This window comes from Curcuma longa, unplaced genomic scaffold (genome assembly GCF_044706935.1).
Source record: "Curcuma longa cultivar G26 ecotype Majalengka, Jawa Barat unplaced genomic scaffold, ITB_CL_G26_1.1 contig_20439, whole genome shotgun sequence".
NCBI classification, from domain to species: domain Eukaryota; kingdom Viridiplantae; phylum Streptophyta; class Magnoliopsida; order Zingiberales; family Zingiberaceae; genus Curcuma; species Curcuma longa.
In genome coordinates, this window is record NW_027431378.1 from 1 (window position 1) to 19,077 (window position 19,077).

The window sequence follows — 19,077 nt, forward strand, 5'->3', positions numbered from 1 at the left end:
TTCAAATTATAACAGAAAGTGTGAAGATAACAAAACAACTCATTGTTTTAATGATAAACAAAAGTGTTTTTTGCTATTTACGGCAACTAATACACTTTATCGCCCTAACAGCTACGCTAACGCTGTTCGCCTCGGTACCCGACGCACGTGCACGTCGGCGCTCGCCTGCCCTTTCCTCGCGCTGTCGGTGGATAATCTCTGTTCCTGTGCTCGAGGCGCTGGATCTCTCCCATCGGGCTCGTCCGGCCCACCTCCCGCCCTGGGCTTGCCGCGCATCTCCTCCCACCCGCCGCGGCGGCGGTGTGGTGGTGCTTCGAGGATTCCCCGCGCGAATTTCTCCTCGAGCAGGGGCCGGCCGCCGCGATCCCGGCAGACCGGCTCCGGAAAAGGGCCAGATCTGAATTTTGAGCTCCGCCGAGGCGGAGGACACCCGCTCCTTGCGGCGATGCTTCTACTCCGCTGGCTTCTTCTCCCAGGTCCCGGAATATGTCCTTCCAGGGCTTGGATCCATGCGTTGGAGAGAAGGAAATCGAGGTGGTTAGGTAGGCGTCGGGAGGCAGAGGAGGAGGTGGGCGATATGGATCCGGCGCCGGCTCAGGCCCAGGTTCCGATTCCGTATACGCACGGGACGTCGGGGGTTGGATGAGGCATTGGGTGGAGGGAGAGGTGATGCAGGGGAAGGAGGATGCCATCGGCGAAGAGCTCGTAGGCCGCGAGGAGCTGCGGGGGGGATTCGCCTGCGATCCGGAACTGGAACTCCGACGAGGTGCAGGACGCGCCGCCGCTGCCCCTCGGGTTTCCTTCCATGGCCATGGGGCTGTAAACCAAGCGCCATTCAACTGTTAGATTGTTTAAAATTTTATTTGATTGATTATTTAATTTGATAATATAAATATATTTATTTATTTTAAATTTTATTTATTTATTTAATATATTAATAGGAATTTTATTAATAAATATAATTTATGAATATTTTTCATGAATATTATTTATAAATATTATTTACATAGATTGATAATTTACCAAAGCATTAGTTACTAGTTAGAGTCCTCACTATCACTCAATAAGTAAGTATACTATAACTTATAAGATTGTTAAAGTTCTTAGTAATCATTTTTTAAATGGAAAAGTTAAGATTGAAGTTAAGTGGATTTACATAAACATGATAAACTTTTAATTTGTGTTTATTTTACATTTAATATATAAAATTATAGGAATAACAAATACTCTTTGTCAAAAATTTTCAAAAAAAATCTCAAAATATTTTGATTGATATTATATTTGTCTCTACTATTAAAACTATCATTCAAGAACTTAAAGAATGTGAGAGAGAAGAATTTTTTTATGAAGTGAAAAGTTTTTGTTCAAGAAATGAAATCAATGTATACGACCTTGATTATTTATATAAGATCGGTTATTCTAGCCAGCAAACTATAGTTTAATATCATTACCATTTTGATATTTTTAATATAGTAATAAATTTCATCTTATAGAGTTAAATAGTTAGTTCAATGAATTTTTTTTCTCTTGGTATATCTTTTGATCTTAAAAATTCATTTAGCTTATTTAATAATGATAGTATTTGCAAACATGCAATAATATGAAGATTTCATACATCAAGACATCTCGTTATTTTAGAGTATAAATTGGTATATATGCACTTGATATTATGCAACCTTTAAAGATTTTCAACAATTGACTGATAAATCTAAAGATTTATGTTATATTGATTAGATTGATTCATCTACTACTACTATTGAGTTACCTTTTTCAATAATGAATTATGTAGAGATGTCACTTCACAATAAAATGAGGAATGTCTTTTCAAAAATTATTTGGCATTCGGTATTGAATAAGATTTAACTAAAAATATAGAGATAAATTTTATTATAAATGAAATTTATATTTTAAAATTTTATAGGGTACAGTTATATATATATAATCTAGCACATTAAGTTAAGCCCTCTCCTCTAATTTCTAGATTCGTCCTTGAGTCTCATGGAAGTTTTTTATTGACCACCAAGGGATAAATTCGAGAAGCACAAAATAATCCAACAGACACTTGCAATCGGACTTTTTGAAAATCAATCATGTTGTGCAATATCCTTGTTAGAAATTGACTCCAAATGTTCTTGTTTGTGTGCCACATACGTTGTGTCTCGGGATAATGAAAAATTATACAATGCAACAAAAGGATGATTTTGCTCACTCCAACTGGCTAATATCATGGGCCCCACAACAATATATAGATAGGTAAATTAAGTATCCAGCAAGCTCCCAATCCAATACAACAAATCTGCTATCTGAAAATCAACTCGGTTATGCCATAAGGCAATTTAAAAATTAATATTTAAAATATTCATCCTATTTAAATTTTAAATTTTAATTTTTTTATTATTCCTCGAAGTATTTATCCACGGAGGCATAGTTCATGATATATTTTTTATAGCTCCGGAGTATAGTTGAGTTAGTTACGATAAGACAGATTTGCTGAAGTGGACAAGGGTTGAATCTCGACGAAATTGAAATAATGCCCTCTCCTATCGTGGCCAATTACAACTTTTTGATTTACCTCATCACAGATGATCATAGAGTCGATCGTATAGAATCATTGGAGTGATGGATTTCACTTTTTGTTGAAATGATATTTTTTTTATACATGAAGATAAAGGCCAAGGCCTTAATTTTGGCTTTTTTTATAAAGTGACCCCCCCTAAACCATCTTATTCTATTCTTCACTTGCAAATAATTTATATCATATTATATCCATAAGAATTGAACCTTTTCTCCCATCTTTTCTTATAGCTATTTTCTCATAATGATTTTTTGTTCGCTCCAAATTAGCACCATTTTCCAGCTACCAACTATCAAAAATTCCATTCTAATTTATAATTTAATAATTATAAAATAATGCTAGTCCAATCTTAAGGTATGATACTTTTATCAACTCTTCATAAATATAATCTATAGGCGCACCAGATCAGTAATAAGTCCACTGGTTTAATCATATAATACATTGCTTTTATGAATTTGTATGCAATGTGCCATTTGATAGAAAGACATAAGTTTTTTTTTCAATAATTTAAATATTTAATTTTTATGATTTGAATAATCATGAACATGCAACATGCAAACTCTGATAAAATTTAGGAATTTACCACTATCATTGTCAACTCAGCCAACAAATAATTTAACAGTAGAAAAATATTGTCTATTAATTAGGGAACTTTTTCCTTGATAATTTATTTATCATTCATTTTTCTATCTTTTTTTTATTCACCTATTAATAAATCCATACCATAATTTATATAGATTCAGATTTTTTTTTAAAAAAAATCGTCTAGGATTTAAATGTTAATCATTTTATTTATTTTCAGAGTGCTTTATCAGTGTCACAGCCATTATGGATATATGGACGCTTATCACTTAACAGTATGTGTCATATGTTCTATTAATAATTTAGCGATTAATATAAATGTAATATTTGTTATTTGTAAATATAATTAATTGTTTGATTTATTTTGGAAAAAAAAATCAAAGAAGACAATTTTTTCTTTTAAATCACCTCATTATTTATTCAGTTGTGTATAATTATTTAATTATCCTCGAGTATTATTCAGTAATACTATTTCTGATTTAAATCTTTTACTTAATTTTTAAAATTGATCTGACGTATTATAACAATTATGAAATCGTAGCTATTATAATATGTACTTAATCTATTTAATGTTAATAGGAATTCACATTATAGCCGCTATGAAATAGTAACTATTACAATATAAATTCTTAATAGTTATGATTTCTTAATTAATTGTTACAATATGAATAGTAAAAATTCATATAGGTGTTACACTGTGAACTATTATTAATATTGAATAGATTAAATATATATCATAATAATTATGAAATTATAATTACTATAACATATGTAATAATTATAAAATTATAATTATTATAATACGTTCAATTGATTCAAAATTTTAATAGGAGATAATAATATTGAATGTATTTAAAGATAGTTGAGTAAGGTTGAACGTGATTGAAAAAAAAAATAAAGTTTTGATTTTTCACCATTTATTTTTGAAGGGTAAAGGAAATGTATCCTCGAGTACAAGGTTATGCCATAAAGTGATTTGATCTCCTGCAACGTGTCGGACATCGATTTCGTCCGACTCGCGTGTCTCTGCCCGACACGTAAGAAGGCGCTTTCGGACAGATCCCTGCGAGTTCACTGCCACCGTGCAGGTACAGCTTGCTAGCTCACGGCGCCCGCTCGTTGTGCGGGTCCATCCTACGCATCACCGCATGAGGACGCCCAAACGACCGCCCCATCCGACGGTCAGCGAGCTACGCGGAATGCATCTCGACGTTGCGCAACTCGACCGCATAGATATTTGCATGCGGGAGTACGAGGATACGGCGTTTCCAAGGGTTAAAGCAATGATGCATTGTTTCCCGACGCCTTCAGCAGTTGAACTTCCTCTTTCCTATATATAGTAAGTGGGGTTCGGCTTTCTTTTCCTTCCTCTTGTGCGAAAGCTTCCTCTTTTCTTCTTATACTCAGTGCCTCTTGTTGTTGTTGATCTGGTGAGAGAGGAAGGAGATCATGGGGAGAGGCAGAGTCGAGCTGAAGCGGATTGAGAACAAGATCAACCGGCAGGTCACCTTCGCCAAGCGGAGGAACGGGCTGCTCAAAAAAGCCTACGAGCTATCCGTGCTGTGTGACGCTGAAGTGGCCCTCATCATCTTCTCCAACCGCGGGAAGCTCTATGAGTTCTCCAGCAGCTCCAGGTAAGTGACAGCCTGCGTGCGCAAACACGGAGTTGATCTGGGATATATAGCTGTTCTCTTTTTGGTTATGTGCTGGATTTCCGCTTTGATCTGTTTCCTAGCTTGGATTTTCCGCTCGTTTACCGATTTCGTGAAAAGACCAGAACGTTGACTAGATCTGATGATGAAATAGCACGAGATGGTGCAAAGAAAGGCTTTCTTTTTCCGCTTGAGCTCACCTTTTTTTTTTTGAAGACTTGTATGGTTGTTCAGATCTGGATCGTTACGATGTAAAGAATCAGATATCTAAAAATGAGATTTTCTGCTCGGACAAGAGAAGAAATTTAGCAAATTTGGAAGAATTTTTACTGGCTTGAACTTCGTTTATCCGTAAAGGGCGTTTCTGTTGGTGCTTGACTATAACTCTACAAGTAATTGTTAGAACTAAACGTTGTTTTTCATGGTTTCAACCCTTCTTGGTTTATCAGTAACGATGCGCCTCCTTTTCACGATGGAACTTTGTAGCTGGGAGGATCAAAGTAAATCAAGATGTGTGTGTGTGTGTGTATTACTCAGCCATTCCACTGGCTATGCCTTAAGATCAATCGATATCTAAGAATTACTTTCGTTCACTTTTCTAAAATAAGATATTTAGCCTTCCTTTGCTTCGCCTCCGGCAGTCAAAGGGGGAAGTATCAAAGAAACAAAATCTGGAACTTCGCGTTTTTATGTGCCGCTTCAAAGTTTTAGGGTTTCCTGTGTAGTTTTAATTTTTTTTTCGATTATCTGACTAGATTTTGCACGATTAGATCTTTCATTGTGAGAATGCTAAGGTAAGATCACATCGCAATGGTGAAGAAACCTAGGTTAGCAGGTGCCATAAGAAAACGTCTTGTCTATCAAGTCGAGTAAAATTAACGTTATTTTTCAGAAGACTAATATTTTCCATTCTCCTCTGGCTCTCAGATAATTAAATCCTTTCTTGCTATCCTTATAGATATTTCCATTGTATTTTCCATAGTTATTGCGAAGAAATTCAGGTTTTTGGTTCTTCCTGTGATGCAATCTTGTTTCCTGACCTTCAATCTGTTTGATCGATGCGTTTTTGCTGACACTCAGGTTGACATCTTAATACCTTCTAGACTTCTGCACATCTGGTCCTTAATTATCTGTTCATCTCTTGTCTTTGGAACCATATGACAGATGTCTGTTTCTTCGAGTTCTATCCATGTCTCATAGACTACTTTTCTCTGATTTGACGAGTTTCTCGGCATTTACTAACAGGTTATCTTGATGCTTTGTTGCTGATTTGTGCACACGCAGCCTTTGAGCAAGAATCATGTTATCCTACATATAACTTCTGGCGATTAACGTTCTTAAGTTGAAATCACTTGGTTTAATGAAAGATTTAATTTTTTCTCGGTAGTAAACATCAATCAACTATTTAAACACAGGACGACTGTCACAATCTTGACCAAGCATTTTTTCCCCATATTTCCACGTGATATGCTCTATTGGGCAAGCTTTAACGATCGGTTATCATCTTGAAGTTGAAGTTCTAATTACTGAACAAGATAAACTCTGTATAAATTTAAATCTGTGCTTTGTTTTGTGACTGGGTACTGCTGATTGCTGGTATACAAATCTCATAAAATTTGCTTGATGATGTAAGGCGATGAACTTGATAAACGACCTTTCTAAGAGAATGAAATATGGATAATAGTGGAAACATAGGACCATTGGTTTTGATTTTGATTGTTTCTTTTGTGACTATAGTATCTGTACATGGGTGGTTCGGGTATGTATCTACAATGGAAAAGAAAAACATTATTGGTTTTATTATAATAGTACTTTCTTCAATAGCTCATATGCTCTCTCTCAACAAAACAAGTTTTCCAGCCGAATTCTGGTGATAGTTTTTAATTAATTTTGTAGTATGCTGAAGACGCTGGAAAGGTACCAAAAGTGTAGTTATGGAGCACCAGAAACAAATACAATATCAAGGGAGACTCAGGTAAATAGAGACATTGAAAAGTTCTCTTCTTTGTAGTTACATTATAAAAATATCTTAATTAAATATCTACTATGGATTTAAACCATCAACGAATGAACATAAGAAAATATAATTGGATTGGATAATTGATAAATATGTAAAATTTCAAGTAATATTGCTTTTGATTTTTTTCTCAAAATGTATTTTTCTATCGTTAAGGGTAGTTGATAATAATGTACAAAAATAATTTTTTTCTCTAGTTCCCTGGATGCATCTAGTGTATAGTTACAATTGAAATAATTATTTAAAACTCAAGGGGTTTGCAAATGAGAATGGTTATCTACCCATCTCACTGGTTATAAAAATTTAATTGTATATGAAGAAGAATTGATAGTACTGAGTTAGTTCTTTTACTTTTTCTTTTATTCTCAACTTTGTTTCTGATATGGAAACAGAGAGTTGGCATGAACTTTTGGAAGATAGCGTTCCATGAATTACTAATATGGTGATAGATTTTGTCATGGTTTAAAATATTATATTATGTCATTTGGTATCACCAAAACTTACCATTTTAATGAACTTTTGGAATTGGCATGAGTTCAATATTAGTTAGCAAGGGTAATCACTCTCATGCTATTAACATGCTGTAGTACATTTTGGTGCTTACCCGTGTTAATATAAATTTGACTAATCATATCATAATTATATGAATTTTAATTTGGTAATTTATTATTTTAAAAATTGTGAAAATTGGTTATCTAATTAATTGGGTTTTCTTATTTACATTTAAAAGTAAATAGTGGAAGGAGTTAAAAAAAAATTCTAAAATCATGTAGACATAAAAATTATATTTCACTCATTTGTATTTTAGCTATCTAATTAATATTTATGATAATAAAAAGTTCTAAGGAGAAGTTAAAGACTACCTTGTCAATATGTCTGAGAATTGACATGATAAAATTTAATTTTCTTTAATTATCATAATTTTTTTATAAGAGTTAGAAGAGAATTGTAGGGAGTACCACTTCTCTAAATTCATTTTGAACATTCTTGATTTATATGTCAAAGCATGCTCAGTCCTAGTACCAGATCTTAGGGAGTAGTTTCATAATTTTTTCCCCTTTTAGTTATGCTTAGTTTTATATTTCTATGTTTAGTTAATTTTTGCTTATTTAGTGTCATAAACTAATAGTTCCAATGCAACCATCTTACATCACCATAAATATGTGTTGGGTCCCTTAAAAAAAAAGATAAATCCCAGTCAGTCTCATGGACTCAATCCCTGGGGGTGGTCGGCCCGATCCTACGGAAGTTTTCCACCAACCACCAGGGTAAATCGGGAAGCACATACGGCGGTCAATCCAGATGCCCAACATCCTTTGATTGCGTTCCCCATTTGGAGGAAAATTTCTGTAAATACGTCGTAGCTAGGGATCGAACTGCGGATCCCTGGGTCACAACCCGGATGTCCTACCGTTGCACCATTGCCCCGGGGACATTTTGTATTGGGTCCCTTAAAAAAAAATGATAAATCCCAGTCAGTCTTATGGACTCAATCCCTGGGGGTGGCCGGTCCGGTCCCACGGAAGTTTCCCACCGATCACCAGGGTAAATCGGATATTGGGTCCCTTAATATTCATGGATAGTGGATATTTGATAAATATTGTTAACTTTTGTATTCCAATTTTTCAAAATCTTTTAAGGATTTGAAGATGTCTATCGAGGTTAATTTAGGTTGATCATGTGGTATGAGATTACGACATAATAATAGTCATAATTATGAGATATTTCTGCACTAATAATTCTATTAACCAATAACATTAAACTATATGCTAATTATAATTTTATATGACATCTCATGTGGAGTTGACTTGTTAAGTTCACAACTGAACCAAGATATATTAATATTAAATAAACACGAGGAAAAAGGTTGTTCATCATAATATTTTTCTTCTCAAAACTTATAGTACAAAATAATTTTTTATTTTCTGAAATTAAAGTTATTAGCTATATATGGATGCTTATTTGAACATAGTTTCTGAGAATGAAAATTATGCATGGACTTGTGTTTAATTATATATTTGAAAGAGTAAGTTAATAAATGGGACAAATATGCAAGAATAGTCCGTTAATGTTTCCATTTCTATTTGACCTACATTGATCATTATAGATATCTTAATGTAGCCCTCTCTAGTTAGTAACATTTGGATGTGTAAGAGCAGATAATAAACTATCATAAGCAGTATAGTAACTCTAAAATAAATTAATTTTTTTAATTTATCTCATATTAATATGCCCATAATTGTCCTCAATTATTCAATGAATAATTTTCATATTTATCTCTTATATTTCTCTACTCCTTTTACCCTGTTAGCATGGATTGCTAGCTAGATATACCAATAATTATTTAGATTATAATGAAATTATATAATAGTAGAAATAGGTCAAAAATGTAATTATTTAATCCGTGATAAATCATCAATTGACGTAATTATAGATTTTGTATGTAACTTGTTCTTATGATTATATTTTGCAGTTTTTTTTTAAAGTAACTTGATTATCCATGTGGTGCATTGATCAACAATAGATACATTGCCTAAATTGATTTTAAACTTATAAAAATTGCATGTCCAATCTATGAATAAAAATGTACGACATGTAGTTAATTTATCCATTTAATGTAGCACATGTAGTATGTATATCAATAATTATACTAATAACTAACTGAAATATTGAAAGGTGCAAATCATCAATCATAATCTCTTGCACAACTCTAAGATTCATCTCCTAGAATTACTCTTTGTTTGACAAATTACAAATCTTTATTTATTGTTTAGGTTCACGTTTACAATTTTTTAATTACATTTTAGTGTGTGCTTCCCTTATAAATCTAACAAATAACAACAAAATTTATAGGAAACTAAAATTCTAGATGTTGAGAGAAATAAACTAAGTGGAAAAAATGGGAAGAGGATTATGGAACACAAATTCATTCAACACCTTTAGATATACTTTTCTTACATTGTGCATCATATTATTGTAAGTGTATATAAAGCTAGTCTCTAAGGACAACCTAGATGAATGAACTAGATTCCACAAGATTGTAATTTTTTCAGCATCAAACAGTTTAATATTCAAATAAGATTTGTCTTCAAAATATATAAATCACAATAAGCGAAAAATAAAGATGAATTAAACATATCATGTATGGATCAAATTTACTTAACATCTTCTCTTAAACCTGTTCCTCCATCATCATGCTATTTGCAATAACACAATTTGCTTAGTTAATCTTTGTAAAAATTTAGTAGCTGTAAACTCTTTGATATGAATTGAATGATACTCATCAAGTTTTTGTGTCATCAGCCAAACAAAAAAGTCTAAAAATTAAGGGGGTTAGACGTATCTCGAAAGTTTGGTAATCATTAAGCAAATGTTGAGAGCTTCATCAGTACTCTTTGCCACCAAGTATCTTTTGTAGAGCTCTTTATGTTGATGTAGTTTAGCTTCAAGTTCATTAGTAATGTTCCTATTTTAATCTTATTGTAATTAAAAGGTAAACACGTATCAACACTTCCCACCAGCAAAAATGAATTGGTAAAAAATTTCTAGAACTTAATCAACAAGTGTTATATTACACGTAACACGTAAAGAACTATTCGTTCTTCTGTAGATTCATTCATGAAAACACTTATCCAATTCCATTAAGTCGTAGTTGCTTGAATCACATCTTCCAACGGATCAATATCTATTTTCCTTTCTTCTAGTTGCTCAACACCATCCTCACCTCTAAGAAGAAGCAAGTATAACAAGTGATAGTATAGATGGAAGAATTGCATATTCTCATATGACTTGATTTAAGACTTTATAATTTGTCCCACCATTCTTATAGTAATTGATGATTTTAGCATCTTGTAAATCTAAACTTTCTTTTATATTGTATTGGTAAAATAGACAAGTCAGCAGGAGTACCTAAAACTTAAGGCACGTGTTGAAGCCCTGCAACGATCACAAAGGTGAATTACTCCAGCCCTTAATTACTCTTACTTATATAGTCCATGAGAAATTTACCTGAAGCATTCTAGTAGCAAGACTCTAAAAGATCTTTGCAAATGCTAGAAATCTATTGGGCGAGGATTTGGGTCCGCTTTCCATCAAAGAACTGGAACAACTTGAGCGACAACTTGATGTCTCATTAAGACAAATAAGATCAACAAGGGTTAGTTTCTCCTTCTCATAGAAATACATAGACTTATGCACTATGACCTTCTATTTTCGATTTTAATTGAATTTTTTTTCTTGGGTATAATCATATTTGTATGTATCAACTTATGGTCAAGTGTTACTGTCAAATATATAATGGTTAAATGTTGAAAACATGTGTTTTTAACACTTGACTTTTTGTTCACAGACACAATACATGCTTGATCAACTTACTGATCTTCAAAGACGGGTATTAATTTGTATATTACGTAGTTATCTCATTGTACTGTATTCGGTAATAAAATCATTGCTTTTATCTACAGGAACAAATGCTTTGTGAAGCTAATAAAGCTTTGAAGAGAAGAGTACGTAGCTATGTTAGTTAATTAAAATAGCATTGCCTATTTATTCAAATCATAAGCATCATGCATGTTGTTGGTGTACATGAAATTAATCTATCACAATAACTCCTTACCATGTAAATTAATGTTTACATGGTCAATCCATCAACACACTCTCATAATCTATTTAATATGTTCATATTAACATGAAAAAACAAACAAATTTTTTTGTTAAAAGTTACAAACTGCATTATCATTAAAGATAAAAAAAGTAAATTAACATTTAACAATTTATGCTTAAAACTTAATAATTATTGACAATGTTGGATCAACAGTTCGTTCTCAAAACATTTCGCTACTAGATTTGACCCAAAACATAATGTCAAGTTTTTGTGAAATTGTGTTACTCTATCATATTTGTTAAATTGTTTTTCATGAAAAATTATTATTTTTCTCTAATTAACGACCATGTTCCACATAATATATACAAACTATCTTCTTCTTAAAAGACAATAGTTTATTTCTCAAAGAAAATAGATGGTGATATGGAGAAGCTTGCATGGGTTTCTTGTTTATTTTTATGACTTGTGAGATGGCGCAGTTGGATGAAAGCACTCAAGCCAATCAACAACTATGGGATCCAAATGCTCATGCTGTAGCTTATGGCCGACAGCAGCCTCAACCACAGGGTGATGGATTACACTACTAGAAAAATGTTAATAGACAACGCGGAAAACGCGTTGTCTTTGTGGGTTAAAAGCGTTGTAAGAGGCCCTGTTGTAAAAGGGGTCCCTCAACGACAACGCTTTTTAAGCATTGTCTTTGTTAACATCGACAACACCTTCGCAACGCAGAAAAAGCGTTGTAAATATTACAACGTTTTTTGCGACGCTTTAAAAACGTTGTTTTTAATAGGTATGACAACACATTTTACAACAGTTAAAAAGCGTTGTAATTTTATTACAAATTGCTTGGGTTTTGCAACGTTTTTAAAAGCGTTGTCTTTTGATTTTTTTAGCAGTAAATAAGAAATAATATATTTTATAAATACAAAACCATTGGCTACAAAATTTACTAAATCACATACAAAACATACAACTTATATTTACACAAAAACCATTCTTACAGCAGGTTCATAACACAAATTCATAACATACAGCAGGTCGATAACATACAACTTATACAAGTTCATAACACAAATTCAAGTTACAACTTCCAACATAGAAGCTCCATAATTAACAGCAACATATTCATAACAAAGGTTTCAACGCAATAGAATATCCTCCAACAGCTGCAGAAATAGAACAGGTGCATCACAACATTAGCAGCACCAAGTAACAGCAAGTGCATCACCAAGTATGGGCACAACATTAGCATCACCAAGTAACAGCAGCAGAAATAGAACAAGTCCATCTGCCAAATACCAGCCTTCTTGGAATAACAAGTCATGAACATGTGCGAGAGCGAAGGTTCATGACCAAGTTTTTCATGCTACAACATTAAATTAGTGTCTGTTATCTGTAATAATATATCAATTAAAAACTTCAAGTAAGATATCTAAGTTGAGAAACATTACCTCCATCTCATGAATAATGGAAAACCCTCTTTGACCTGCGATGCGTATATGATTGATGACTTCAACTTTTTTTTATTTTTCTCACTAGCCTCCTGCAACATATATAACCATGCATAAGCTTCAAACTTTATCAGAATCATAACTGATAGGAGAAAACAACATATTATCCCTTCTTTAAATAGCCAATGCTTCACAAGGGCATTCCAATGTGATTCATTCACTCTATTTGGAATGTTTCTAAGGTTCTCATCCAAAGATAATTTGGAATCAAAATACTTTGTCTTGAGAACGGATGATCAGTGGTGTGAGAGCGATGGCAAAATCGATGGCAAGGAAGACAAGGATTTTTTTTTAATTAGTTAGAGCACCTAGTGAGCCCTGCTGGGCCCTTAAAAAGAGTATTATTGTTTTCTAAACAAGTATATCAAAAGCTGTGCCCTATCACTTCATAAAAAATCTATTAAAAACCTGCTGTAAAGAATTTTGTACTTAAGGAACCCAACTTTAACATTACCCACACCTGATACTTCTGGAATCTGATCTATCAAACATTGAACGAAAATGCTACTCATTTTAACAAATATGTTGAACGGAACTATTTGAGCATCATCTGCATAATATAAGAAGGCTCTAGGTCTCACCTGTTGAAGAAATTGAGAAGTCATTGCTCCATCACCAGTAATACGTTGCACATTGGAAGAAGCTAAAGTTACCATACACTCACATATAGATTCCATAAACTCAATCTCAGTTTCATCAATTGCACTAAAATTTGATTTGAGATTTATTGAAAAAATCTCTTGACACGTTCATTAAAATTTGGCAGACAGGCATCATTGAAGAATCAAACTCCACAGCTGTATTATCAGTGGGCCTTTTCCTGTATGTACAAGACAAAGATTAAACATTGATCAACCATAGCACGGGCACAGATTTTTTCTGATGCATACATCATACCTTTGAGAAAGGAACTTAAAAAACTCACAAGCATGGAGGCGAAATTCATTATAAGGCAGTAAGGATCCACACCTGTCAGGAAGAAATGGTTATCCCTATCAAGGGAGATCTTCAAGTTATGTATGTTTCTAAAGAGTAGGTGTTTCAGATAATAATATATGCATACCCGTGGATCAAACCATATTTTGCGAGATCAGACATAGGAGCCCATTCAGTATATGCATTTACAGCATTCAAAGAAGCTATTACTGCAGTTGCGTGTTGTTTTGCAGCATCTAATTGTTGTGCCATGAACTCTCTCAAAGCAGCTCCAAAATGTTTCTCAAGCAACTAAAACAAAATTTTCTCTTTTACTTAATTGATAATATCCTTTGTCTTAACATTTCACCTAACCAAACGAAATAACCTTTTTTAACTGTGGCTCACTAAACTTACAGTGTATAATAGTGGTAAAATTTCAGCCAAGTTGACAACACTTTGTAGCTCTTTGTAGCATTCAGTTCCTTTGAGCATCTTGTGAGACAGAGATAAGCGCTCACATAATACATCGACTCGCCTAGCCTCCTTTGCAGCAAGCATCTGTTTTCGCCAGCATCTGCAGAAATGATGCATAAAAGGTCTGTTAAACACTAGAGCAATAGTATCTTTGCCGGCATGAGTTATTCAATAAGTTCTATGATATGAAATAAAGTGAAAAACATAGCAATGTATGCTTAACTTGCAGTAAATGATATGAGTTAGAAATCATTGTGTTCTAAAAGTTGATTACCCGATCAGCCAATTCACTTTCCCGCAGCAAACACAATAGAAGCTGGCATCCAATTTTGGGGAACACCCAGTCTTCGATATGCCAGCTTTTTCATGCTTAAGGGCACATTTCAAGTGGCATGACATACCACATGATTTTCCACGATAAGGAGGATCTGAATTGCAAAATAACCATAGACTAGGATCCTTGTTGTCATCGTAATGATGGCAGATGCAGCAAGAACATCTTACAGTATCCGACATCTAGAGTTAATGTGGCTCGACAAGCTGGATTTTGGCAGATTAAGGTGGTGCTGTGCTCTTGTGTGACTTTCACCATAGCATGAGTTGTTATATCAGGAGCAATCTGTATCCCAATTTCCTCTTACCAAATTTCGGAAATCCGACTGTCGGTTGCAAAGGAGACAACGTCGGGGTGGAGGCAAACGAGCTCCCTTTTCTTCTCCGGCAGAAACAGAGGAAACCAACCTTCGGGAAAACAGCCTAGCTCAAATCCGATCGCCCAGCTTGTACCCTTGAATAGGGAACTCTCCGATATCTCCTTGCTGTAGCCGGCGATGTCGCGTGGCAAGATCCCACCGAAGGCACTGCTGGAGACGAAGGGGGTTTCAAGAAACCACCAAATAGGAACGCTCACGAAAGGTTGGCGGCGGAGTGAAAGGACCTCAACGGCAAAGGAGGAAGAAGGCTGCTTCAGATCTCCTTCGCTGACAATCGATGGCAGGCTTGAAAGTGCCGACGTCGGGCGGCGGAGGGAACGCGGGGAAGGAAGACGCAGCGGAGCAGCATCGGGCGCGGGATCGGGATGGCCGATCGCAGCTGGTGGCGCGTGTGGTGGAGCGGCGATAGGCAGCAGCGAAGAAGGGAGGAGGAAGAAGCGATGCGGCGCGGGCAGGGAAGAAGAAAGCTTCGTTCGGTTGATTTACGTTTTAAAGAACCCTAAACCGGTTAAACTCACATCGGCACCATTAAACCATGTTTATTGGGCTAAATTCAATTAAAAACTAAAATTTATTAAGACGATTGAACCGATTACCGTAACAAATCAGATTCAACTTTAGTTCGTTTGGTTCACTAACCAAACGATCTCCGATTTGACTCAAATCAGTTTCGTTGGATTTGTCTTCACGAGACGAATCTTTTCATCCTTTTTGTTTTATTTATTCCTTATTATTATTATTATTATTATTATTATTATTATTATTATTATTATTATTATTATTATTTAATTACAAATAACCCCTTTTAGGTTTCGGTATTTTACAGTTTCTTTTATAAAATGTCAAATAATTTTAGAGTGTATAAAATATTTTATCATCACTTAAATTGTGCTAGATACCGTTCAATTTAATAGATAAATGATTAACTTTTATATTAAAAGGAAAAAAATACTTAAATAGATAAAGAAAACTGCCAATAATAATTAAAAGAGAGTTGTTTATTTTTGTTACCGTAATAATAGGGTTCTGTGAAGTAAGAAGAGGAAAAAAATAAAGGAAAAGAAAAATAAAAAAAATTACAATTCTCATGATTTTATTACAAAAATGCCACTCAAATTTTAAGTGCCTCAAAAATTACATTTTGATGCATTTTAACTAAAATGTCTCATTAGATAGTATCTTCTAAAATCATTTTTCTTGTAGTGATAAAAACCCTCTAAACCCTCAACGACAACGGTCAACGACAATACTTTTTAAAAGCGTTGTCTTTGGCAAAAACCCCGCTAAATGACAACGTTTTCGACAACGGTTTTTTAAAAGTGTTGTGGTTGACCCAAAATCAACACTAATAGACAACGCTTTCTGAACAAACGTTGTCTTTTGATTTTCAAAGACAACGGTTTTGACTAAAAACGTTGTAAATTGAAAAACCACAACGCTTTTGCTAAAAACCGTTGTCTTTGGGGCGTTGTCTATTAACATTTTTCTAGTAGTGATCAACTATCCTTTGACACAGAAATATTCTAGAAGCCATCATATTTTTATGACACTTCAAAGATTAATCTATTTTTATCGAAAACAAATTACACGGCAAGGCATATATCATTAATTAGAAAGCCATGAATGTCTTTTTTTTTTAAATAAAAAATGGTCTCAAAAATAATGTTCCAATATGAAGTTATGATCATTTTGACTCATGAAGTCTGTTAGATTGGATATGCTACTCAGGAAACTTTTATAATGCTAATGCTCGAGAAAGAGTTATTACAGTGCTAAGGAAAGATAAATTTGTGTGAGAAGGATAAACCTACTAGAGAAAAGCTAAAAATCTGCTCGAGAAAGTTGAAAAACTACTTGAAAAAGACTAATCTACTGGAAAATTCAAAGATTAACATGCTACTCAGAATTGAAAAGATCAACCAATTTTTATTCATGAAGATTTTCTTAGTACTTGCAGGTGTTGTTAAACACATCTTTCATTCTCAAGGCTCTAGAAAATATAAATCTTATTTAAAATCGTTTGACTCGGAGAGTTGTTCTAAGTCTCACCTATATATGGTCATCATTTGTATTGTTAGTAGTAATTTATTTTTGAGATTAAAATATATTATGAGCTTTTAAGTTTGTTAGAAGATATATCTTCTTGTTATTTCTCTAAATTCTTTGGTGGATTTTCTATAGTAGTGAGGAATGAGTCTTGCCTTGTATTATATTATATTTTTCCTACACTTTTTTGTGTCAAGTTGGTATCAAAACTTTAGTTCATAATGTTTGGTTGTAGAAGACAAAGGCCAAATGGTAATGATCTTGTAGCTCGTCAAAGAGACCTTCGTGATATCAAATTAGATGACTTAAGGAAATAAGTGCAATAACTCGAGTAATGTCTTGCCCAATATGAACTTTTGGAGCATGATATTGAGGGTCATGGTTCATATGCTCATCTGATTCTTCAAATTATGGATGGGTTTTAATCCATTTCATGCAAATGGAAATGATGATTCAATTCTAGTGATAATGGATACTTTGCTATAGATTGTCCAAATCGTAGGATTATTACTCTTGTTAAGACGAGGAGGAACTTTATGAGGCAATACCTATCTACGATGAATACGATGAAGAAGGAGAGATTACTTATCAAGATCATTAAGAATCTTTAGTGGTATGACGACGTAGCTCAATGCTACTTATGTTGAAGATCAATCATGGTTTCGCAACAATATCTTTCACACTAGATGTACTTCTCATTGATAAGGCGTGCAATGCATGCCATCATTAATGGAGGAAGTTGTGAGAATGTTATAGCTACTATGATTGTGGAGAAGTTGAAACTAAAGACCGAAGATCATCTATAACCTTACAAGCTATCATGACTTTGTAAAGATGGTGAAAAAATTATTTTGGGGCCAACTATGATGGAAAATATTCCTAAACTCTCAAAAGAACACATAAATATTTTATTTTCTAAGTTTTAAGCTGAAAAGATAATTTATGAATATGTTAAAGCTAGCATTGTGTTACTAGTTTTGGAAGAAAATAAAGAAGACCATGATGTCCTTTCACATGTTCAATCCCTTCTCCAAGAATTTTAAGATGTGGTGCTTGAAAAAAAATTCTCTTGAGATTACCTTCAATGCGAAATATTCAATATTATATTGATTTAGTCTCCAACGCTTCAATTAAAAAAAAAAGCCTATATAATGAGTAAGAAAGAAATGATATCTATTCCAAATATTATATTGATAATGAACCCAATTCTAGAATCCACCATATTTTTGTGGCACTTCCAAGATTAATCTACTTTTATCGGAAACAAATTACAAGGCAAGCCATATATCATTGAAAAGTCATGAATGTTTGATTTTCAATAAAAAAATGATGCTAAAAAATTGGAAGTCTGCTTGGGAAAGCTGGAAAACTACTCAGGAAAGATTAATTTACTCGAAATTCAAAAATTAACATGCTACTCAAGAATTAGAAAAGATCAATCAATTTTTATTCTTGAAGATTTTCTTAGTACATGCATGTGTTATTTCATTGTTAAATACACCTTTCATTTTCACAACCCTAAGAAATATAAATCTCATTTAAAATAGTTTGATGAGAGTTATTCTAAGTCTTGCTTATAAACAGTCATCATTTATACTGTTGGCAACTGTTTATTTTTTAATTAAAACATATTGTGAATTTTTTAATTTGTTAAAAGATTTATTTTCTTATTATTTCTCTAAACTCTTTTGTGGATTTTCTAAATTCTTCTGCAAAAAGATGGATCCGCCACCTTAGCGGCCCCACACGGTCGGTCTCACGATCTTATGTGAGGAGGTAAATCAAGAAAGTGCAGTTAGTTACGACGCAGGAGGGTATTACCTGGCTTCGCCAGGATTCGAACCCTTGCCCTCTTCTGTAAGTCTGCTGTGTCGTAACCAATTCACGTATGCCCCGGGGGCGATTTTCTAAATTCAATTACATGGGAGTTGGTGGGGACTACGACCCCCTCCTCTCTCCTCTCTCTTCTCTCCCTTTTAATAA

General features: G+C 33.8%; 2 protein-coding genes and 1 pseudogene across 2 annotated transcripts; 1 reads left to right on the forward strand and 2 right to left on the reverse strand.

Annotated features, from left to right (window-relative positions):
• Positions 1-116: 116 nt before the first annotated feature.
• Positions 117-813, reverse strand: LOC141817414 (uncharacterized; annotated as a pseudogene).
• Positions 814-4,606: 3,793 nt separating this feature from the next.
• On the forward strand, positions 4,607-12,016 carry LOC141817412 (agamous-like MADS-box protein MADS4). The gene is made up of 8 exons (XM_074705064.1): positions 4,607-4,791; positions 6,706-6,784; positions 7,373-7,381; positions 10,718-10,779; positions 10,883-10,982; positions 11,175-11,216; positions 11,290-11,331; positions 11,909-12,016. The coding sequence occupies exons 1-8, from the start codon at positions 4,607-4,609 to the stop codon at positions 12,014-12,016; spliced, it is 627 nt and encodes a 208-aa protein (XP_074561165.1).
• A 1,327-nt stretch (positions 12,017-13,343) lies between these two features.
• LOC141817413 (uncharacterized) lies at positions 13,344-14,906 on the reverse strand. Its single transcript, XM_074705065.1, has 7 exons — positions 14,610-14,906; positions 14,276-14,435; positions 14,007-14,170; positions 13,841-13,912; positions 13,712-13,763; positions 13,525-13,602; positions 13,344-13,424 (listed from the first exon to the last, which is right to left on the reverse strand). Exons 1-7 carry the CDS (start codon positions 14,849-14,851, stop codon positions 13,344-13,346), a joined length of 849 nt encoding a protein of 282 aa, XP_074561166.1. The 5' UTR covers positions 14,852-14,906.
• Positions 14,907-19,077: the final 4,171 nt, after the last annotated feature.

Excerpts from the sequence above, each read along its gene's own strand:
- LOC141817412 (XM_074705064.1), top strand. The coding sequence starts at position 4,607 with ATGGGGAGAGGCAGAGTCGAGCTGAAGCGGATTGAGAACAAGATCAAC. Across the intron at positions 10,983-11,174 it reads GACAAATAAGATCAACAAGG|ACACAATACATGCTTGATCA; the intron begins GTTAGTTTCTCC and ends TTTTGTTCACAG. Across the intron at positions 11,332-11,908 it reads ATAAAGCTTTGAAGAGAAGA|TTGGATGAAAGCACTCAAGC; the intron begins GTACGTAGCTAT and ends GAGATGGCGCAG.
- LOC141817413 (XM_074705065.1), bottom strand. The coding sequence starts at position 14,851 with ATGTCGGATACTGTAAGATGTTCTTGCTGCATCTGCCATCATTACGAT. Across the intron at positions 13,764-13,840 it reads TTTAAGTTCCTTTCTCAAAG|GAAAAGGCCCACTGATAATA; the intron begins GTATGATGTATG and ends TTGTACATACAG. Across the intron at positions 13,425-13,524 it reads CTTCTCAATTTCTTCAACAG|ATCAGATTCCAGAAGTATCA; the intron begins GTGAGACCTAGA and ends AATGTTTGATAG.